Genomic DNA, 24,928 nt, shown 5'->3' with positions numbered 1-24,928 from the left:
ATCGTCTGTTGCAGCTGAGATGATTATTTCGCTGCGAAGTAGCAAGTAAATTGCACGACATAACTTCGTCTGTGTTTTATGCATGCCCATGCATTCAGAACTGCCCTTCCTTCTTTAATGAAAACGAAAAAAAATTTATAAATAACTATCGTAAAATTTTGTCTCTTTCTAGAGTCTTTCTCATATAAATGCTTAATAAGATTACGTTATAAAAGTTCAAAAAAAAATAATAGTTTGGTTATAATGTTGTTTTAAGTTTTAAAATTTTACCTTGCTTTTTCGATTTTTGACAATTTTCTATGTTATTCTAAAACTTATTTTAAGCAAAGTATTAACTTAATTAAAACTTTTGTAATGTGATCTTATTAAGTATTTATATGAGAAAAGCTCTAGAAAGCGACAAAATTTTACGATAGTTATTTATACATTTTTTTTCGTTTTCAATAAAGATGGAATTTTGAGAAAATTTTGCTAATTAACAATTGCCTAACTTGTTGAAAAAATAATTTTAAGGTAAATTTCTACAAGAAGTACATTTGTTGACATGTTTTAAACACACCATATTTTTTTTTAATTTTTCAATGAATATTTAATACCTTTAAAAGTATATTTAATGTTCAGTAACCGCTTTTTCACGCCGCGCGCGTTCCCGAAAATGGAGCGCGGAGGGCTGTGTTCAGCTATGAATAAAAAGTATAAATAATGGAGATAGAGTTCTGCAAGTATGGAATGTTTTATTGGAAATATCCTCCTCTTTAATAATATTAATTTTCGTTTCTTAAATATGAATACTTTTTGAGATATTGGGGAAATAAAAAATATCTACATTTTCCCCCTTTTTTTGCTTATAACTTTTGATATTTTTTGTGTGCTAATACACGCTTCAAATACATTTTTCTAGACACCATGACGAATCTAATGACGTATCACACGTATTTTTAGGAGTATTATCTCTATTTTTCACCGTTTTCAGGATCTCGAACAGACTACTACTTTGGAAGCCCCGATGACGTGTTCTTCGTGCATCGTAACTTATTCGAGATTTTGTCTGTGATTTGTGTCTAGAGCGATTGTATCGATGCGGAATTGCAACAATATCGTGATTTCACCCCTTCATAAAGTCACCTTATGTGTAAACGACCGAAGTTACACTTACTTACTCGTACCTAGGTAGATGCGTTCGGTCGCTTCCTCCACGGGACGGGGTGATTGCCTCGTCGTATAGGTAGTCCTAATAGTGGCAATTAAGGATTGCGAGGCCCATCTCCTGCACAAGGGAAATTCAATTTGTTAGGGCTTGATACAGTTTACTTATTTACTCACGTTGATAACATTCAATAAGCCGAGACCATACCCTTTAGTTTAGAACTTTGTTTTAGAAGATTTCGGTTAGTAGGTGATAGTAGGTTAGGTGGTGATAAGTGATATTTAATAAGAAAAATAACCGACTTCACAAAACAGTTTATATAGCTCAGGCGGCCTAGCCAAGGTGACAATTGCTATCGCGTTGCACTGGGAACCACTTCTCACCACTGGGAACGAGTGAGAAAAAAAAAACAGTAACATCATAGTGAATTATTGAGGATCTGTATCTCGGTAGGTAGTTAGGTACCATTGGTAAAGATTAAGCAAAAATAATTCCCAGTAGTTGCGCATATTATTGTGTTAAGTATAACACATAAAACTCGGCTCAGCGATAAGGGTAAGGTGGTGGTACTAGTGTTCGATATGCTAATGCCCACACTGTTAAAAATTATGTAATTTTACATGCAAAAAATTACATAATCCTGTAAAATTCCCGAAAAATTCTGGGAAATTTACGGAAAAATATGACATTTTACGTAATTCTCGTAAAAATTTACGAGAATTACGTAAAATGTCATATTTTTCCGTAAATTTCCCAGATTTTTCGGGAATTTTACAGGATTATGTAATTTTTTTGCATGTAAAATTACATAATTTTTAACAGTGCAATAGATGACACCCTGCTGTCACCTCTATTGACAATGACTTAAGTTTCAAGATGACATGTACTAAGACCGCGTCGAGCACCAGTACCACCACCTTATTAAATTTAATGCCACTCAAGAAGACATGAGCATGCGGTTTTAGTATGATTGAACAAAACAACTTACTGGCTATAATATAGGTCATCAAGAGACCTGTTGAGCTGTACCCTGTGCCCGCGACCCTTATGATGCCCGCCCCTTGCCCCCCACGCTCTAGTATAGTACTCTATACTTGGACGCAATTAGATTATGTACAGTCGCCATCAGATATATCGGAACGGCCAAGCTGTTAAAAATATCTGAGCACGCACTCTAACGCTTTGACAATAGAGGCGTGTTCAAAGCGTTAGGTTATAATTAAGTATACATAATTGCAGAACTCATATTTGAAAAAAATATGTTATTTATAGGTACTTAACACCTACTGTACGACATGAATGCAAATAAACAACTTGAAACTATTTTGACTAAGGTGTAGAGAGATCTATTATCATGTTAGTAAGTCGTCGTGAAACGAAACACTGCAAGAATACTTATGTAGGTTTCAGTAAAGGAACGCTGTGACGTACACGTCCGTGAGAGTGAAGAGTTATGACCAATGGGTCCGGTAGTGTGTGCGGCTAACGAGCTATGCGATTGCAATCCGAAGCATCTTTGTTATGAGCTTATGAGCGACGTATCGTTAATGGTTTATAGGTAGTGCAAGTGGCGAGTAGGTGTAAGATGAATGTATTTAACCCTTTACCAGGCGAAGGGATATATTCCTCCCACATCTTATATCGGTTACCGTAATCAGGTTTTAACTCCAAACCTCCTACAAAATATTTTGTCAATCCCTGAAAATAGTATTTTATGATCTTCATTCACAACACGCTTCTAAATCGCGTAATATATCTTTGGCAGCCGTTTAAATTCACTTGAACTCTAATTTCAGTAAACTACGGAGAAATTCGAACACTTTCCTTAATTTCTATGAAACACAAGTAGGTCGAACAATTTTTTGATATTTTGTAGATTTTGAGTGTTGAAAGGTAATGTAATCGTAAACATTGCTAAATATTCATGCATTATTGTGTATGACCATAATTAGGATGTGGGTTGACATTATCCCATGGCCTTATTAGAGTTTAACTGTGCGGGAGCTATTCTTCCCATGGCCCGGTAAATTGTCTTATCATTTCATAAAAACTCACGTAAGTAATAAAACTGTTTTTGTGTTCAACCTAGAGCGATTCAGTGATTGATATAATGTTTCGTAGTAGATTTGGAGTTAAACCTTGACTATTATAACCGATATAAGATGTGGGAGGAATATATCCCTTCGCCTGATCAAGAATATAATAAGACAAAATCGAGTACCGTAAAATGGGGTGAGTAGGGTCAAAACTGAAATTCAAACCTCGATAACATTTTATTTTTACATATGAAAACTTAATGGTGTATATAATAAGTGTTCCGGACGTTTGTATTTTGGTTTTTATTTTATTTTGGGTAGTTCCATTTCATAACTTTGACGATAAAGAGGAAAACCCACCTCACCCCGTAGTGCCTCGTATTTGGGGTGAGAGGGGTTTTCATACAAAGGTGATTTTGGAAGATTGTTGGACCTTTTTTTTTTTTATTATGCGTATTACTATAGCTCCATTTTAAATTGGAATACATTATTTTTTTAGCAGTAGCCTTAAAATCCCTTCTCACCCCCCTCTCAAACCTTCTCTCCCCATTCATAACCCAACTCTCCCCACGAAACCTACTCACCCCGTTTTACGGTATGACAGTTAATCACTTAGACAGGCGATGGGATAACCGTAATTTTTATTTCTGGTTTAAAGGAACATCTCCGACTTTCGTAAATACATTTTTTACAAGGCGTTCAATACGGTTGTAACAGTATATACAGTACGTATGGAGACACGCTAGTTCTTAGGGGCCTGGTAAAGGGTTAACGACCGCTTTTCTAGTGGTTGATTGTAAGAACTCGGTTTTTTGTCGAGTCTAACCTTATTCAAAAAACTTTACGGGCCTGATTTAGTTAAATTATGTTTTATCCGTTTCTTACAAATACATAAGTCGAAATGACAGATAAATACAAACGATTCATAGCTAATTTAGGCCAGTATATATACGCGTTTATCAATACAGCCATAAAAGGCTATGTACCTACTTTTTAGGGAACAGGTAGGGTTCGTGTGTGAAAGTAAGAAATAGTTCCAAATAAGTACGTAGTTTTACCTACACAACAATATCAAATCTTAAACAAATTAAGTAAATTATTTGAATACCTTTTCATGATACCTTAGGTAACTAAGGTATATAGATGCTGTAACCTTTTCATGTGGTAATACATAATCGGTTGAAAATTCCACGTCTCAACGCACGTTACCGAAGTTTTATTGGCTGCGAATCCCTTCGTATTGATTGCCACATCCGGGAGTCCTTAGCTGGGAAATAGCGAAAACCTCGTCCCGATAAAGTAAATATTGATGGAAGAAATGCACAGCTAAACTAGCTTGTATATGTATAAAATATATATTCAACATTAGCGTTCTTTGATACTGAAATAGTAATAAGTAATATGAATTAATATGACGTAGGTACATATCTAAATGGAATGAAATTGTAAATATACTTATACCTACTTATTACATAACTTATATATTATTTTATTTTAATTATATTTATTAATAAACTTGTCTAGTTATAGTGCGACATAAAATAGTAGATATTAAATAAATTGGAACTAAAATAAGTGTTCCGTGAACAAAGTTTTGTACGGAACACTAAAAATTCCATACTAAATTGTTGCCATGATTAAGCATATTACTCAAAAATGTGACAGTTACGTAGGAAGTGGCGCCCTCGATAATTTTCTACAATTTCTTGTCGGACTATACGTACCTATAGATTATTTTATAACATTTATTTTCGATATTTTTGGTTTAATCCAAATATTCCGGTTGCGTAACGAACTACCTGCCGAAATTCTCAAGGGACCACGGCACAAGTTATAGGACCGGTAACGCGCATGTGATATTCCTGAAGTATTAACTTAAAACTTAAATTAACACTTTAGTGTCCAAAGGCCACCAGTAATCGCTCACCATCAGACGGGATGTTTGCTTTGCCATCGACCGGTATAAAAAATCTCTTCAGATTAGACTATATAATTGAAACATTGAAAGGCCATCAGTAAATTTAATGCAATTATAACGGTTAAAGAAATCAGTTTATTCTGCAGAGTCACTCTGCAACCAAAACAAAAAGTTTTACTCTGTATAGTTTCCCCCTCTTTACCCGGTACATAAGTTATTTATGAAGTGCTGGGCTGGGGGTAATGAACTAATGGTCAAGCAATTGACTATCGCATTGTCATTAGGTTGGTAACTTTTTGTTTGTGTTACATTCATTTATTTGATTTATGTGCACTTAAAGTATTGTGCTACAAATGTCAAGCTTCAAAGAAGAGTTAATAACCGACATTATTGACAGTTTTTTTCAGTATTAATAAGAAAAATATCAGACAATACGAATCTTGGAACTTACCTATCTTACGATCTATAAGTTTTTATTTTTATAGTATTAGAAGGTAAGTATATGGTTATGTCTATATATAGAAAGTTGTAGTTATGCTTATTAAGCTAGAAACTTACGTGATACATTATAATTATTTCTACGGTAAAAGAAAAGCAAAAGTTGTTTCCTAGTTTTGATACGCATGGGAAAAGAAGTTTAGTATACTCGTAGTTTAGATTAGCTAGATACTTTTTTTCCTCAGGCTAGTTAAGTAGTTGTATTGTAATGAATGTGTACATGTACAACCAGGAAAATCACTCTTATGTTTGGTAAACAACGAGAACCTCGTATATACCTTTAAATAAAATCACGTACAAATAATAAATACCTATATTTTATTAAACGGATAATATTTGTTGTATTTTCACGCTCTTATGACATCAATACTAGCATACCTACTGCTTGTGGCTTTCCCTTCGTACGTATTTGGGTTTTTTTTTAGTACCGTCACTATTAACAATGTTCATTAATACAAAATATATAAATACAACCCTAAACGAGAAAAGATACCTTTTTATTCGGGATGACACAACTGTACATATTTTATGCACAAAGTAAACAACGTGCACCACATGCGACCCTATACTTACCACTTCGTGACTTGGTGTCAGCCATTTTTCCTGCAGTTGATAGCAATAGTCAGGATATTTTTCAGTCTTTTGTATTTATTTTAAACTGGATCACCAACTTTCGTTTTACAAAGCTGAGGTTCGACCTCATATTCATACCAGTTTCTCCGACTTGGCTCCGTCCATCATCGGGCAGGCTTGTTCACAATCTCGAGTTTAGGTACTAACGGTCTAGAATCTCTTAGCCTACGGATAGACATTTGATCTATGTGCCCATTCTACAGTCAACGGGGAATGCTATGATTTTTTTAAATTAGATACCAGAGTTTCGTTTTTATCACCGCACCTCCCGCCAAAGGCATAAAACTTATACATTATCCCCACCTTATAGATACTTGGCACAACAAAAATAAACGGTCATCACGCTCCTTTTCCGTGAACGTGTAAGGCGTAGAATGAGCCTTTGTGAGTATTTAGCGTTGTCAAAGGTTGGATGTTAAGTAAAGATATAAATAAAATTGTACAGCGAGTTGCAAAAGTGCATGGACATATTAATGTAATTCATTCATAAAATGTCCATGTAATTTTGCGGCTCGCTGTATCTGCTTCGAAACTTGAGGGTTTTGAAAGAGCAAAGGGAAATCAAGCCGGGCCTTAAGCACTTAAGCAAGCCAAGAATTATAAATAACAAAAGACCGTTTATTAGAATATACTATTGGCTAATAGAAGAACACGACAACATTGATGTTATAGGTACGTATTAGTCTAAAGTTCTAAACGGATTGAAGGCAAGTTAGAGAGAGTATTAGGTACCTAACAAGTAAATTTAATCGTTCTGGATCAATGAAATTTGCTTGCTAACCGGGACCGAAGACGAAAATAGGGTAAACCACAAAGCAGTCGGCTGTTGTAATCTAATTAAACCTAGGCAGCTTTGCATATAGGCAATATTGGCTTTGGGACTACAGGTAATTTAAAATATACTATCGAGGTTAGGTAATACACTGAAAAAAAAACCTGGTACTGGTAACCAGAATCTGGTTAGCTGTACTATATTGTCTTGTTGTATATGTGACGACAGGACACTTTGTAAACATAACCAGACCATTCTTGTTAAATTAAATTTGTTAATTCTATGAAGTGTATAGTAGTGGGTATAAGACTTTTAGTAAACCCAACTAGCCGGTCTGTTAATGGTTACTAAATAATACAGTAACATATACGTTCCTGTCCTGTTGTTATAACAAGGTATTCAGTATATGTAACTGAACGATTTGTGCGGTGTACTGGTTTTATATTGTTCACGTTACCAGAACGCACTGTGCTAATGGGGCTTCTAAGCGAGCCATATGTTCACTGCAATATGAGGCCGGCAACTATTGGTGTCCTCTTACTCACATGTTAGAGAGGGACACTAATAGTTGCCGGCCACATATTGCAGTGAACATATGGCCGGTTTAGAAGTCCCTTCAGCACAGTGGGTTCTGGTTACGTGAACAATATATAACCAGTACACTGCTCTTCTAGTAAATACAGAGAAGTTTTACACACTTATTTTATTTTATTTTATTGATCAAATAAGTAACACAGCATTACAGTAAAACCAAGGCACTGTGACACTACAAAAGAAAAAAACATTTTGTCTCCACAAAGAAAACAATAGACACAAAAATGACATACAAATTAAACATTGGATTTGGGCGACGACGTAACAGCGTGGCTCCGTAGCGTCGTCTGACTCGGCGTAGGATTCGGCAGGTTGCCCCGGAACCGCCGAAACACCACACCCTTCGGCCAGAAGTCCGCGCTTGCGATGGTGTCCTGCAGAGGCCGCGGCACGCGCACTACAAATGAACTGAAGTGCACATAGTGACGCGACTGTAGCTGGTGCACCCTCAGCGTGTAGCCAGTCTTCCGGCGGACGTACTCCACCACCTCGTCGGCCCCGGCGGAGTAATGCAGGCGAGCCACGTAGAGCGCCTTACTCGGTGTCGCAACTCGTAGGCCAGAATTAACCGGCTCCGCAGTGCCACACAGAGTTTTACGAGGCGCCCTGCGCGCCTTGCGTTTCCTTTCCACCAGTTTGAATCCCTCCTTATCCACATCGGTGTGGGAGGACTTTTCCTTAATCGGAGCCCGCACATTTCACTGTGTCAGCAACACGCAAACAACACGCACTTATACTAGTTTACAATAAAATTATGGACAGGATCTACGTAAATAAAACATCGACCGGCCGGAACGTAAGACGCTGGCGTAATGGCTGCCGTTCTGTGAATTGCGCAATTCCTTTCTCCGCCCCCCGCCACCCGCGCATACACCGTGGTGTTGGCACAACTGTTTGATTCGTTCAGACTACAATGCATTATAGTAACCACAACATAATAACTTGTAACGTGTACACTCGTATCTTTATTTTTACATATCAATAGTTAGTGTTACGATGCATATATTAAACGAGACAAACGTTTAATATTTACAACACTTGCATCTTTACATATACAACGAAATTGTAAGCAGTACTAAATTGCATTTAACTAGAATTAAACAGTGATGTTTAAAAAACAAGTTTTACACGATACAACATTTTTTGTTATTACTACCGGATTTTAGTAGGTATAACTATATTTTTAATTACTATACGTTCTGGTAGTATTGTAGAAAATTATTTTTTTCGGTGTACGATGATGTTATAGGGCGGGTATTAAGTGTAAACATATCTAGTTTGTTGTTATTATGTAATATGCTAATATGATACCCAAAGTCAGGTACTGTAAAATGGGGTGAGTAGGGACAAAACTGTCATTCAAACCTCGATAACATTTTATTTTTACATTTTATGCAAACTTATTTTATTAATAGATGTTCCGGCCGTTTGTATTTTAGTTTTTTTTTATAATTTTTGGTAGTTCCATTTCATAACTTTAACGATAAACATAAAATCCCTCCTCACCCTGTAGTCCCTCGTAGTTGGGGTGAGGTGGGATTTTATTAAAAGGTGATTTTGAAACGTTGTTGAATCAATTTTTTATTATGAATATTACTATAGCTCAATTTGTAATAGGAATACATTATTTAGGTATCAGTAGCCTTTAAAAACCATCTCACCCCCCTGTCAACCCTTCTCTCCCCAGTCATAACCCGACTCTCCTCGCAATCCCTACTCACCCCATTTTACGGTACTTACATGGCAGCCGTTTCAATTTCTGCCCTGCTTATCGTTTGTGCAGTACTTGCACGAAAAACATCGTAAAAATAAAGAACTTATTGAAAGAGAACAAGATAAACAATTGCATGACTTTTCAACTGCGATTACTGCATATGTTTTTAGCACGGCAGATTTGTGATGTCGTTAATCGAATTTGACCCATACTTGCCATGTATTATTTAATAAAATAGTGTTCTATTCACAATTTTATAAGAGCTGGAGCCACTACATATTATTGGTATAAACAAGCCCACTGAGAAACATGAGCAAGCTGCGCACAGTTTTTAAAACGCGTATCGTAATATAATGTAAAGCATCCCTCCCACTACGGCCCCAGTTGCTGTTTTCATACAATGTTAATGAGTGCGCCACATAGGTTCGCATTATTTGATAGGTATATTTAGCATACGCCACTGTCGCCATCGATTCATGTTATTTTTAATAAAATACTGGTTAGATTTGCTCGTAATTGCACCTATAATGACGCCATGTATAAAAACTTCTTCTAGTTAAAAGTTCAATGTCAATCGAACTTTTATATCGCTTACTGAACAAATAAATGACGTTCTTTAACAACTAACAAGGTAGATGAATCAGCCAAGTAGAACATCAAAGAATCTTTATTTAACTTTTTTTTCAATAGTTCGTCGATTTAATAAATTAACCTACTCGGAATATTGTTGTTGGTTAGGTATGTGGAGATGCTAGTCGACGTCCCGACTGATTTGTGTTTATACAATGGTTGAGTTTCCAAATTACGAAATTTATTAGGTATTAAAGTATAAAGTTCGTTCGATAGATTCAAATTGAAAATACCACACATTGCCCTGGGCTTTAGGTAACGATTGGTGACATCAAATAGTGAAACGATATATTTTAATATTCACTCTGCCGCCAGGCTGGCAGCGCACTTTCTTGTTGTAATATCTCCGATGTTAAAAAGGCAATGCTCCAAATTTGACGCATATTTGGCATTCATCATCATAATCATTTATTTGCACATAAAAAGGCACACGCATTTGCACATTTGTCATACTTTCCTCTTATACATATATAACCTTAGGTAGGTTAACCAGAAAGGGCGAAGCGTCCATAGAACTTAATTCAACATGTGAAAACCGTTTAACGGACATTTATAATCTAAGCATTTTGTACAGGGTAAAAGAAACAGACGGTTCCTACTTCGAGGCGTTCACGGCACTATCGTGGAGGCAAGAGAACCGTCGGTTGGCGGCGTTACGGCTCGCCGAGGCGCGTGCCGAACGGCCGCCGCCAGCGCCGCACGAGCTCGGCCTGCCCAGCGTGTCAGCCCAACTGTCTCATAAGGAGCATGAGCATCTTTATACAGAGGTATTCAAAAGTAGTTTCAAGTTTTACCTATGATGCCACGTCTCAAGTACTCTCAAGGTACGTACCTTGTTTGTAATGTAGCATACAACATAATCACCTTATACCTTTGCGGCTAACAACTAGCATGGCCACCTTTCAAGTCGTCTTTTGGTTCAATGTTCTATAAACTTAGCCCTTTTTTCAATCATGCTGAAATAGTTAGGTTATCGACTTATCGACGTTGACAATATGAACTGTTAATTTGTACATGATAAGGTCTAACAATGATCAATTAGGTAAGTGTGTTGTGCTTGTCACTTATATCTTATTAACCTTTTAACCGCCGTAGAATTTTTCATCGAGCGTGCTCGTGTCGCCGCCACGCGGCGGTACAAAGTTGCTCGAGGTCTTGTCTTATTTATCAGGCCGCAGCGAAATGAGCCCGATTTTTTATGTCTTATATATCAGCCTACGGCGGTTAAAAGGTTAAATAAGTTGTCGTTAACCCTGCCAACGCTAACGGTCTGCAGACACGCGAGTCCCAGTACCACCTCGTTCTTCCTAGCACACATTCCTTTTACGTCGCCATTTTTTCATTAGCGAGCTACGAGTACCATTGACCAGGGTGACTTTCAAATGCAGGGGCGACTTTAAAATTCTAGTTTTTAAGCCATAATATATATTTATCCGAGATTTTTTACAGTAGGTGAATATGAATATACATCTAAGTAGCTACAGGAACATTTTCAGTAAATCTATCTATCTATACATATAATAAAGCTGAAGAGGGTCGAAAGTCTGTACATGGAAGATATTCGAAAAAAAGTTGGCTGGGGATACTTAGAATCGATAACAGAACACGTTCCAACAGTTTTTAGATTTTTTGTCTGTTTATCTGTTTGTCTGTTTATTTGAACGCGCATCACGTGAAAACGGCTGAACGGATTTTGATGCAAACTTTACTAATCTGTCGAGAACATCTCCGGTCAGGTTATAGGCTATAAAAATTCAACTCCTAAAAGGAGGGGTAGCCACAACACTCGATTGACTTAAGTTTGCCCCTCAATCTTATGGCGCTACTTAGGAAGGAGGGGCAAACTTTTTTCAAATATGTGCTAACACTATAGAGTACCCTGGTAAACTAACAGATGGCGCTGAATTTAATACGTGTTGACATGAATAAGCCACCGAGGAAGGATTTTGCCAAATTAACTCTAAGTTTAGAAGAAGAAGTCTAAGTAAGTATGGATATCAACAAATTTAATAATACAACAAAATTAAACGACAGTAAATTAATTGCCCCTCATTGCACAGTGCTATCTTTTGGGAAACTGAGTAAACATTAAGTAATCAAGAAAACTAAAAATGAGTTTGCATAGTTACGTAGTGGTAAAATAAACACACATATCAACACGCGTATAATTGCATAATTATTTAAAATTATTAATTTTCTCCGTCATGAATTATAGGTACCTAATCGTAATTATATCGCATCCATATCAAATCCATATTCATACGTATCGCCTCCTGCCCGCGAAGGTACTTTGAAGGAAGGATACTTTGAAAAAAAAAAAACATTGACCTCTGTCATTTGCAGTGCCGGATTAACCCTTTTAAGCAAAATAAGAACTTAGGGCACCACGTCTAGGGGGCGCCCGTAGGCAAAAAAACGCGTAGGCTGCATCAGCATTGCAGTCGTCGTGGAGTTGGTACCTACATGAAACTTTTATACGTGTACAAGTACCCATTTAATAACGAAGGGTCGTAGGGATCAAGTAAGAGAGTACGTAAGAACATATCCAACGTAGGCTTTTGATTTGACCTTACGTGGAGGCCCTTAAAGTCATGGAAAAAAACCTTGCTTTCGGGCTTGCGGCCAGCCGATTTTTTCGACATAGGTTACCGATTTTATAGCAAATTTTGCTCTCTTGCACGCCAGATTTGTCGGCCAAGCCGAGTTGCTCCTTAGCCGCGATCCTGAGACCTAACTGTCAAAGTGTTATATAAGGGGCCTCGTGAAAGCCGAAAACTAAAAGCATCCTATGAAGTAGCGCTTTCGAGTGAAGCCAAAGAGCGAGCAGTAGAAGAGTCGTGATTATTTATAGATTCGATTTCAAGCCGCTCTTTTGCAGTCCGGCGTTAGGTCTTATGCGAGGCCTTCTGCCTTACGACAAAGTTGATCTTCTGCCTTAATTACACTTGGGCGTGGATCCAAATCCAAGCTTTTCTCTTTCGCAGCTGGGCCTTCAGCCTTGCTCACACTTCGCTAATACAATTCACTTGGTCAATTCCAAGCTCTGCTTTCTTGCATCTTTTCTGTATGAAAACAACCTCGTTGAGACCCTTAAATATCGAGCCCTATGCGAAGCTAGGCTGATAGAAAACTGTCCCATCCCTTCTCTGTATGAAATCCTGGATTCGCGCCTGGTTGGGACTAAAAGTAAAAATGTACAACTGTCTATCAAATTGCGTTTTTTATATCGAAAAATTTTCGCGCTCGCTTCGCTCGCGTTTTCGATAACTTTCTAAGGTATGATAAAGGTGACATTCGGGTGGCGACTGCAGCAGCATTACTCTGTTGTCACGTTACTGCTGCAGCACTGTCAAATTCGTGATAAAATGATGTGACTGATTTCCATACTAAAAGTAAAAATGTACAACTGTCTATCAAATTGCGTATTTTATATCGAAAAATTTTCGCGCTCGCTACGCTCGCGTTTTCATTAACTTTCTGAGGTATGATAAAGGTGACATTCGGGTGGCGACTGCAACAGCATTACTCTGTTGCAACGTTACTGCTGCAGCACTGTCAATGTTCGTGATAAAAAGATGTGACTGATTTCCATACTAAAACTAAAAATGTACAACTGTCTATCAAATTGCGTTTTTTATATCGAAAAATTTTCGCGCTCGCTGCGCTCGCGTTTTCAATTACTTTCTGAGGTATGATAAAGGTGACATTCGGGTGGCGACTGCAGCAGCATTACCCTGTTGCAACTTTACTGCTGCAGCACTGTCAAATTCGTGATAAAATGATGTGACTGATTTCCATACTAAAAGTAAAAATGTACAACTGTCTATCAAATTGCGTTTTTTATATCGAAAAATTTTCGCGCTCGCTTCGCTCGCGTTTTCAATCAATTTCTACAATATATTAAAGGTGATGCCATTCGGTTGGCGACTGCAGCAGAATTACTCTGTTGCAACGTTACTGATGCAGCACTGTCAATTTTCGTGATAAAATGATGTGACTGATTTCCATATAAAAGTAAAAATGTACAACTGTCTATCAAATTGCGTTTTTTATATCGAAAAATTTTCGCGCTCGCTTCGCTCGCATTTTCAGCAGAATTACTCTGTTGCAACTTTACTGCTGCGGCACTGTCAATTTTCGTGATAAAATGATGTGACTGATTTCCATTCTCAGCTGTAATGCGGCAATGAACTTCACTCAATTTACCAAAAAATTTCAATGTAATCTTGATGACCCTAGGGAGAGGGGGCACCATGGTCTAGAAATGCTTTGGGCATCAAAATATCTTAATCCGGCACTGGTCGTTTGCGGAGTCAAACGATTTGGGACTCGCAATTTATACGCATTTTATACGCATCCAATGCCTTCCCGAAAAAAATCGTATCATTCGCGAAAGTCTCGCAACGCATTGAAGTTACAAGGGGCACGTGGTCTTCCTCAGGAGTCTGAAGAAGACCACGGTGAGTGGCGCTCTAGCCAGGCAGGCCGCTTCGCTTTCGCTCGCGCGCGTATAGGTACCTTACTGTATCGTCCGATACACCTACTACTCTGTCATTTAAATCACGTGTAAAATTTGAATAAGGGCGAAAAAAAACTATTGAGTTTTATTTAGTGGTACCTAATTGTAAAATATATTATCTGGACTACAGTCCTCTAGCATATCCATCTGTCAACTTTACTTCAAGTTCCGCCTCCAGGGGAGAGGGAGAGAAATTAGGATTAGAAATTAGCCGCTTACTGACACAGACCGAATTCCACGCGGGCGGAGCCGCGGGCACAGCTACTAATGAATAATGGTAATTCTATGGCCGTTTTAAATCTATCAAAGTAACCCCAAATTTTCCAAAGTCACCCCGGTCTACGGTACCTCAAGCTTTACCTGTGACGTAATTGTTTTCTACATCCTCATAAGGTCACAAGATGTGTTTTATAAGAATTAAGTGACATGTCTTGTCTCGTACCGATACCGCGGAATAAATCAGATATTGTTCACATTAGAAGCACTCATCGCGTATTCTTGTCGCCGGTTTTGGTCTCAACGCTAACTAGAATGGAGCTTAGGCTTAACAGAGTGGGTGGAGTGGTTACCGGCCGAGTGGTATTGAACTTTCTGTGAGGGGCTTGTGATTTTGCACTTAGCCGGGGCTTTATGCGACTGCTAAAGGGTGTTTTTAAACATTGCAGCTACAAAAAACTTTATTGGTTACAGCTTTTTTTATTATTTCAATTGTTTGTCCTAGTCCTGATAACATATCTCAAAATATCCTAACTGCATTATCAAGAATTGTATCGATTTATTTATGTTTACTGAGCTTGACAGAGAAAGGTAATTTTATCGTAACGAAAAATATTGGCACAATTTTTATCATCAAATTGCAAGCAAAAATCGGCACTGAAAAAAAAAAACTTCAAAAATATTAATACCTCTATTAGGTACTATTGCTCCCTTTTTATAAAGAGAGAAGTACCAGCATTGAAAAACATACGTGGAGATGTACATTTTTCCCGTTTGATTTCAAATTCACTAGTGAGATTTTTATTATCTTAGAGCTGACAAGCAAAACATAACGCACTTAATCGCCAGCTGTTCACCAGCTGCCACAAAAACGTTTGTTTCAGGTCTTGTATTGCATTGAGAATGCAGTGGGAGCGCCGGCCCCGGACGGGCAGTTCGCGGCCTACAAGGAAGACATGGTGGAGTATGCTCGGCGCGCGTTTAGGGTCGCGCCTGAGGTGCATGCTCGCGCGATCATGGCGGCCGGCAGCGAGCGCCCGCCCACGGTCGTACTCGGCTGCACGGTCATCGAAGCGGATGGCTTGGAGGCCAAAGATGCAAACGGTTAGTCTCAAATATTATTTTTAGGGTCACTGACGCCCAAAAGGCTTAGCAAATTATGAGAAACAAACTGACTAGGTACTTAAGGGGCTACCCCACGCCAATGACCTTCGATCTGAATCCCTTAGTTTTCTAATGTTTTTTTGTAGCTTATTATATTAACAGCAACGGCTTTAAGTAATATAGTATCCCATATTTACTTCAAATTTCATTGTCTTCGAGATATTTGGCATCAAAGTTGAACAATTTTAGGCTAAAAAACTGGTTTTCTGGCCGTAACTTTTGTGTTAATTTGTTTAAAATTAAAACCCTGGACACATTTTTCGAGACGTCAAAGACGAACCCATATATATAGATTTCGTACATGTAAGATCCTTCACTGCAAACTAGATACGAAAAAAGTGTTTTTTTAGACAATGTTTAAAAAAATCATAAAAAAATAAGTATTCATTTCAATCAAAATCCGGTGGACAAAACCGGAGATAAAAGATTGCAAAACCGATAACCGTTTGTCTTATAATTCTATCTGTAGTGCAAAAAAAGGAGATACGATTCAAAACTTGTCAAAAATCGAAGAAAACCTCGGGTAGCCCCTTAAGTCACTCGAACAATAATATAGATTAGAAATGATTTTGTAGTACATGCTCGACAAGCGTAGCACCACATTGTCTATAATAAGTATAAGTAATTGAGCTAATATCGAGTGAACTGTTTCTACTCCTCCAGTGCTGAAAATTTATATACCTGATATATAAGCTCTATATATTACTATAGGGAATCAGTAGGATATACCTATTTTAATATAAATATCTATGACGAAAATACTGTTCAGTGTTCGCAGTACATCCTTACTCAAAAATATCTCCTTTATATTTCATTCAAGTACCGTTGAAAGCAACGAATTGCAGGTATCTTTTAATCTTTTTCCGTTATGGACGTTAACGTGTGTTAAAAAGGAAACATTAAGGCCAGAACGAGGCTGCCGCGCTGTTCATTTAGATGCAAATAGAATATAGATAGACAGCACGGACGGCTTTCACAGAGGACAGCATGTGCATCCCTAACTATGATAGACCAAAGGATGCTATTCCCATATTCCCAGTCCCATATTCAAGGCCCTAAGGCAAATCGATATATATTATGTGCCTCGAGATCCTTGCCAAATGTGAGGTTCTATTTATTACAGCCCGACCACGTTGGGATAATATTCTAAATACTTTAAAGTGATAATATACCCTAGTCCCGCTTGATGGCATGTGACGACAGAACGCATGATAAGGGTCACTGGCAGTAACAACCTATTCACTTTTGCTTTAAAGAGACTTGGAAATACAGCACTCAAGAGTCCACCTTAAGAATTTTTTTTCGTGCTTGGTCACATCTTAAAGATACAATTTCGCGTAATTTTGCAAACGGGAAACAACCTCACAATAAAAGAATTGAAAAATCGAAGCTTAGAGTTAAAATATTCATAATGCTTGCCTAAGAATAATAAGACGAGAATACAGGACCAGATAACAACTACTTAGGTCGCATATTTAATATCCAATTTAAATTGTACATCGGTATCATTTGTATAATGATCAGGCTTAGAGTAAGTACCTAAGTAAAACCTACACAAAGATGTATACAATTTTTGAAATTTGAAATATTGAATGTAAGCTATTAACCGTCATGATTATGATTACAATTAACGAAATTATCTGTTTTGATCGCATATACTTTATTTGAATATTGTGCTCTATTTACAAAATGATGGTAATATTTTACTTTTAGTGCTTTGAAGTTTTGTTCAAGCGTACCTACTTAGTTAAATTAGAATGTATTTACATCTTTTTAAACAAGCATTCGATACAGAATTACAATTCCATCTGCGTTCGTCGCAGGAAAGAAAAGAAAACCGTTCCTCTATTTCCATTGAAGTTCGGTAGGATGTATGGGTGGAGTGATCTTTACAAAGTTTTCCACTCTACGGCCCAGCCAGGGGTCGGTTACGTGCCGGGCATAGACTGCTACACACAGAGACTCCGGAATATGAAGCTTAGCTACGAGTAAATAGGGAATATTACGCAAAACTCTAGGTAGAGGGCGCTTACTAGTACAAATTGAAGGCCTACCGCGAAACACAAAATTCGAAATTTCATTATCTACCTCTTGCATATTCGAGCGATAGAGAGGCAGATCCTTGCCGCCTTGATGCATCAAAGTCATAGTGAAACCTTGTCAAAAAACTGTTTAAGGCATAGTATGTACATTCAATGGTTTACACTATTTGCTAGTGCTTCTTGTTGGTGGCAGAACATTGCAGTAATACCCTTTAATAGGCTTGTCTATGGCTATTATGCAATGTAGCACGCCCGTCATGGGCACTTTTCTACCAGAAACGGTAAGGGGTGATCTTTAGAACTAATTACATATTATGTTTTGTAATATTTTTTAATTTGCCTATCCTATACAATCGCGCTTTTATATTCATGTTTATCTAATGTCGACGTGTGATTTTTTTTAAATCCAAACATAGACACATGTCACATGTCATAAATGTGATTGCGTATAAAAACTATTAAGTGCCTAGTTAACCTTAGTACAGCGAGATACAGTCCATGAACTGTTAGTTAAGAGTGTTGTACATTCTTCGTCCAGTGGTTAAGTGATCTGTGTCGCAAGGTAAAATCCTGCCTTTTCCGCACCGCAGCCGAGCCTGACATCATATTCGTAAATTATAAATATGTAGATGTCGGCTGTTCTTTTTGTTCTTTGAGAATTCAAACGAGACCATAGCTTTTTACTTGATATTTTCTCGTGAGTGGGAGTAGGACATTGTATGTAAAGACATTTATATGAGAAAAAAATTATAGACTTATAGGCAGATATAAAGTTTTGCAGTCAAAACCATTAAGTTACATTAAACAACAGAAATATGAAAAACGCTTAAAAATCAAAAAATGTGCAGAGCTGTAGATAACTATGCCTACATATTTATGATGGTGAGTGAGACACGCTCGTAGAGCTATTTCCTTTGTTTCAAAGATAATATCGTGTTCAGAATTCTATGGCTATCGCACACGCCCCCTGTGTGCGTTGCAGGGGTTAAAATCAAAAACTGGATCTTCGCGCCAATAACAAGGGGTTATTTTTGTTGTCCCTTGCAGTTCAGGCACGTTCCCTACAGGTTTTACAAAGATCTGACGCTGTTTGTGACGTTCCTACGGCCCGAATCCAACTTTAAGATACGTCAGTTAATAGATCTAGAAACGATATGGATTAGATATGTCAGTGTCAAATGTGACGTTTCTTCAAACAAAAACGTCACTTTTGACACATCTAATCCATATCGTTTCCAGATATATTTATTGACGTAGCGAGTTTATTTGCATGCAACATTTACTTTGATGCATGATGTCAACTGAAAATATTGCAACTATGTACTAGTAAATATTTATTCAATTACTGCGAAGTTCCTGTAAACCACTTTTATAATTTATAAAATAAGCGGTCTCCCGGTGCATATTCATATTTATTTACCTCGCTCCAGCGCATGTAATACAATTTTCCGACAACATTTCAGAACCAGGCTGCGTCATGTTAACTTTGATTTTACATTTTAAACTCATGTTTTTGTTAAAACACCAACACTCATGCCAGTGGCTTTATGTACCTACATGGGTCATTCTCAAAAAATATGTCTGCCTGTCTAATTGAAATGTATGAAAAGAGTCGTGGCAATTCAATATTCTTATTCTTAATTAGACGCGACCGCAGACATATATACTCAGAGAATGATCCAGGTAAGCACATACGCACTTATATTATATTGGAGCAACCAAGATATTCACAAAAATCGTAATAGTTAGTCTCTATTATCAAAACATTAAAGTGAATGTATAGATACTGATGGCACTGTACTAGCCCACAGCTTCGCCCACATAGAAGTTTTATGGTTGATGGCAAACATTTACCTATATGTATAGAAATTGTTAATGGTGACTCTCCATCATAGCATAATAGATCAAAAGTCGTTGTAAAATGCAAAAGAAAGTAATAGTCATATTTTCTTGACGAAATCTCGTTACAACAGTTTACGAAATGTTTACGAAGTTGAACGTCATTCAATTATTCGCTCGGAATTTTACAAACCGTTTTTATACTAGTGGGTGGCATGATAAAATAACAATGCACCGTAAAATGGGGTGAGTAGGTGCAAAACTGACATTCAAACCTCGATATTTTTTTTATTTTTACATGACTATGCAAACTGAATGGTGTATATGATAAGTGTTCCGGACGTTTGTATTTTATTTTGGGTAGGTAGTTCCATTTCATAACTGACGATAAACAGGAAATCCCACCTCACCCCGTAGTCCCTCGTATTTGGGGTGAGTTGGGTTTTCATACAAAGGTGATTTTGGAAGATTGTTGGATCGATTTTTTTTTATTATGAGTATTATGTACTAATAGCTCCATTTTAAATTGGAGTACATTATTTTTGTAACAGTAGCCTTAATATTCCATCTCACCCCCCTTTCACCCCTTCTCTCCCCATTCATAACCCAACTCTCTCCGCGAACCCTACTCACCCCATTTTAGGGTAATGAGAACGTAATACGAGTATACTGTTTTCCGTTTACGAATGTATCGCTTTTCTAAGGCCACAGATATTAAAAATTTTACTTATCGATAAAAAAACTTCATAAAGCCAAATTTTTTCATCATGTTCATCATTTCAATCTTTGTGGTTGACTTCAATTATTTTAAAAATTCAAATGCTAAGAAATGTATCGGATTTTTAATAGATGTCTCATAAGTATATCAAGTATATGTATATATACCCTAAGTACATTAATTGGGCATACCTAGGTACTTCGTTTCCAATTAAATCACGGTACAAGCGTCACGAATTTAGTTATGTATCTGTTTTTGTTTAAAGCTTTTGATCTGAGAAAACAAGCCTCGAAGCCTCCCTTTGGGTGCCCTTGCTATTGTTTTAGTATTAGGACCAAGGGCCGACGTGAACACGTGCGCTGTATGTCCCAACTAGCAAATCTATGTGCTATAAAAGTCGAGAGCACGTTTTTATTTTCGCTTTTTGGTGCTATAAACGGTGTAAAAACAGTCGAGTAAAAGTCCTGTAAGCGTTTACTCAACGCGAAAAGGCGCACTTATACAGACTAAAAGTGTTATAAAAATCGAGTAAGCGCTGTATAAGAAGCAAATCGATGCTGTAAGAGTTGAGTAAAAGTGGATAAAAGCACTTCTAGTGTTTGAATAGTAACGATAGTGCTTTTACTCGACTATTTGTTCTGTAAACATTAGCAATTAACTATTACTCAGTAAAAGTGTTCTATAAAAGCAGCCGCACTGCTTTTTCCCAGCAAAAATGTTTCGTAAAGGTAGCCGGATTGCTTTTACTCGGCATTTTAAATGTGTAAGAGTGCAGTAAATGCTTTTATTCAACTAATATGTGCTAAAAACGATCTCAGGTAAGTTATTATATGATTAAGTTTGAGGCCTATTAATCGTCTTCGCGTGTCTAATAAAACAAAAAGGTACTTAAGTATTTTTTACTGATGTCATCCATGACATTTATTTTTACCGTGATTGTGTACATAAGTTTTTACTGTCTGTAAGTACATGTAATACAGTAAAACCCAGCGCGAAAAATACTTTATTGATAAAACCAAAGGCACTGGTTCATATATATTCATGGGCCGCCTATTTTCTTAAATTTCAATAAAAAAATATTAATAAAAATAAGTAAAAATTTGCTTACACGATCTAGTTTCTGTTATATCTCATTAATTCGACTATAAATCGAGTAACTGCGTTTACTGCTACACTTATAGCACATGATGTCGCCATGTTTATGGATTTATAGTCCGATGGCCGACTGCATGAAACCCTACCTGATAAAAAAATTGAAAAATCCTACTCTGTAGGGGTAGCTGACTTTTAGCAGCTTCAACTGCTCTTGGTCGGCCGTGGCTTAACTTGGCAAATTTTGCGCAAATGGCAAAAAAGTGGTACAAATATTCATCAAAAAAACAAAAGTGGTCAGCTACATCCTGTGTTGGCGGGTTCCTGTGTCCGACCGAATTTGTGGTACCAAGTGAGCTACAATTTACCTCATCGAAAAATAGAATGTCACTTGTATGGTAGGATAGCTGCCATTGACTTTTTTTTTAATGCGGACGGACTGAAAACGCTGTCAGGCTAAGGTGAGGCCGACCAAGACATATGTCAACAAATTTAATGTAGGTATTACAATCAGTTGTTTTGATTCTATTTTTCGATGAGGTAAATTGTAGCTGTCACGTGGTACCACAAATTCGGTCGGACACAAGAACCTGCCAACACAGGATGTAGCTGACCAGTTTTGTTTTGCTGTCCTCAAAGGCAGCTATCCTACCATGCAAGTTTCATTCTATTATACGATGGGTTTTTTTTTATGAATTTTTGTGCCACTATTTTGCCATTAGCGCAAAATTTTCCAAATTTAACCGCGGCCGACCAAGAACAGTTGATGCTACTAAAAGTCAGCTACCCCTACAGAGTAGGATTATTCTATTTTTTTGTCAGGTAGGGTTTCATGCAGTTGGCCACCGGACTATATTGAAACGTCGACATGGCTGACTTGTGCTGTTAATGTAGTTCAAAACTCTTTAAAAGTACTCTAAGCTGAATACATTTTGAATAAAACCTGTAAATACACTTCAGCTCCTATAACAGCGGTTTGAACCCCATTACCCGAATTATGATATAAGCGCGCTGTTACAGCAGCATTGTTGCCAAATGGTTATTTGATTGCTTTTAATAGGCTTTTATAGCAACAGAGAAGAGAGTTGAGTAACAGTTGTATTAAAGCGCCTTATTCAGACAATTAGCTAATCTATAGCTGTTATATGATTTTAATAGAACAATTATGCTGAATAAAAGTGATTTAGTAGCGCTAACTCAGCATTTATTAAAAGGTGGAATAAAAGTGCTAAAAGATAGTGCTATAAACGTTTATACGACATGATTATAGCACTAATTAGCGAAAATTGCTAAATAGTCGAGTTAACCGCTATTATACGATATATTGGTGCTTCAACAACCGTAACTCGGCTGTTATACGATTACAGGCTGAGTAAATCAATTCTTATACGACTATTTTGCTAGTTGGGTGTGTTCATGTTTATGTGAAGGATACCGAATGTTCTAAATTATACCTTAAAGTTCAAGGCTGACGATTATAACATCGTTTGATTATTATTTACTTACAAAGTTTCCTAAATTATTGGAGTGCGCGGTACGAGTATGGGGTGGCATCAAATATTTATTGACTGTGCTCTATCTCTGTAAGGTAGTCAACAAAGGCGACAACGTCATGGCTATTACTTATGAGTACACATCGGTAACTCGTGGCATTTAGGTAGCACTTAAAAGATTAGTGATGAGCACACATCGGTAACTCGTGGCACTTGACAGTTTCTAACAGACTAGTGATGTGACAATGTTCTTCCTATACGAGTCGAGAAAAAGAAACCACTAAAAAAAGGAATTAATTCAACTAATCTTTTAAGTGCTACCTAAATGCCACGAGTTACCGATGTGTACTTATGAGGTATCTTAATTGTTATTAGTGTTATTAGTTACGTCACATTTATTTTCAAACCCTGGTAAACTATACATAGTTACGACGTTATTTAACATTTACCTATTAATCAACAACATTTTATCACGGGTGACTGAATTGTTTATGTGAGTTGATAATAAATAGTCTCCATCATGTCTAGGGTTCAGCGACCCGTACTGCATGCTGGGCATCCAGCCGGCGTCCCTGCCAGCATCCCCGCGCGCCTCCGAGGACGAGGGCCGCAAGCACGGGTTTCGGCTCAGCTTCAAGCGCCGCGACGGACGTCAGCAGCGCGACAGCCTGGGCCGGCTGCCCGCGAGATACATCAGGGCCACTAGCGTGAGGCCGCACACGCTGTCGCCTAAATGGAATGAGAGCTTTAAATTGTTAGTTTCATTTAATTTTATACATTTTATATCACTTAGGGTCAATTGCACCAAACCGTTTTCCGTAAGCGAATTGAAACAACGGTAGCAACATAACTAATATGCATTATCGTCAATATAATTTTTTTTAACACTATTAATTTAGCTAACAAAATTTGTAATACCATTTGTAAAACCAACCAACTAACTACGAATCAAGGAGTATGACAAAAAATCATGTTATATAAACTTATGTACCTAATATGTACATACATAGGTACCTGTAAAAGTCTTTATGTACAAAACTTAGTACACCTACATATATTTTGCAGTTCAATTACCTAATTCAATTCTCCAGGCACGCTGCCCTAAATGATATCATCCGCCGGTCTCTTGCCACCGTCAATGCGCCAGCTATCCTCGAACCTAACGGCGTTTTGAGGGACGACGGCAAGAGACCGGACGGTATGTCCCTGGTCCCGTGGAAGATGGGACGGGTGCTAGTCTGGGACGCCACATGCGTCGATACACTGGCACCGTCCCATCTACCAAGAACTTCGACCAGGGCTGGGGCGGCTGCCGAGGCGGCTGAAAACAAAAAGTTTTCAAAGTATCAAGGTCTCGGCCCCCAATACCATTTTGTGGCATTCGGTGTCGAGACACTGGGGCCGTGGGGTCCAAGCGCTCATGTTCTTTTTAAAGAACTGTCGGAAAAGCTGGCCGATACCACCGGTGACCAGAGAGCTGGCAGCTTTCTCTCGCAACGCATAAGTATTGCCATTCAGCGAGGGAATGCTGCCAGCATCTTTGGCACAATGCCGCGGGGGCCTTTTTTAGATTTACTTTAGTTTAGATTAGTTTAGTTTTTAATTTTAGTTAGTTTTTAATTTTAGGTAGTTTTTAATTTTAGTTTTTAAATTTAGTTTTTAATATTTTTATGTTACTCATTATTACTGTATTATTTTTATCGGACCTTATAAATTAATCTTATAGGTATTTACATGTGTTAAGACGCTTGGTATAATAAAAAGTATTTTGTTGTTATTAAAAATTACCTAGTTGAAAGCCCTGAATCTATTATGTTATCAGATTTCTTAGGCAGGCTTTTAGCTTGATCCTTAATAGGTACACTGCTACTTGAAACTAAATCACATTATGTCAAGCATCTTA

At 37.5% G+C, this 24,928-nt stretch overlaps 1 protein-coding gene across 1 annotated transcript in view; it reads left to right on the top strand.

Moving 5' to 3' along the window:
* Positions 1-24,928, top strand: part of LOC134795501 (BAI1-associated protein 3) — a 125,614-nt gene that overhangs the window by 17,152 nt on the left and 83,534 nt on the right. Inside the window, exons 3-5 of the mRNA XM_063767358.1 lie at positions 10,517-10,709; positions 15,562-15,781; positions 23,554-23,779. Of these exons, the coding sequence (XP_063623428.1) occupies positions 10,517-10,709; positions 15,562-15,781; positions 23,554-23,779 (639 nt within the window). The remainder of the gene's footprint in view (positions 1-10,516; positions 10,710-15,561; positions 15,782-23,553; positions 23,780-24,928) is intronic.

Source organism: Cydia splendana, chromosome 12 (genome assembly GCF_910591565.1).
Source record: "Cydia splendana chromosome 12, ilCydSple1.2, whole genome shotgun sequence".
NCBI classification, from domain to species: Eukaryota; Metazoa; Arthropoda; class Insecta; order Lepidoptera; family Tortricidae; genus Cydia; species Cydia splendana.
Note: the sequence above shows the minus strand (reverse complement) of the source record. Positions and strands in the feature narration are given on the sequence as shown.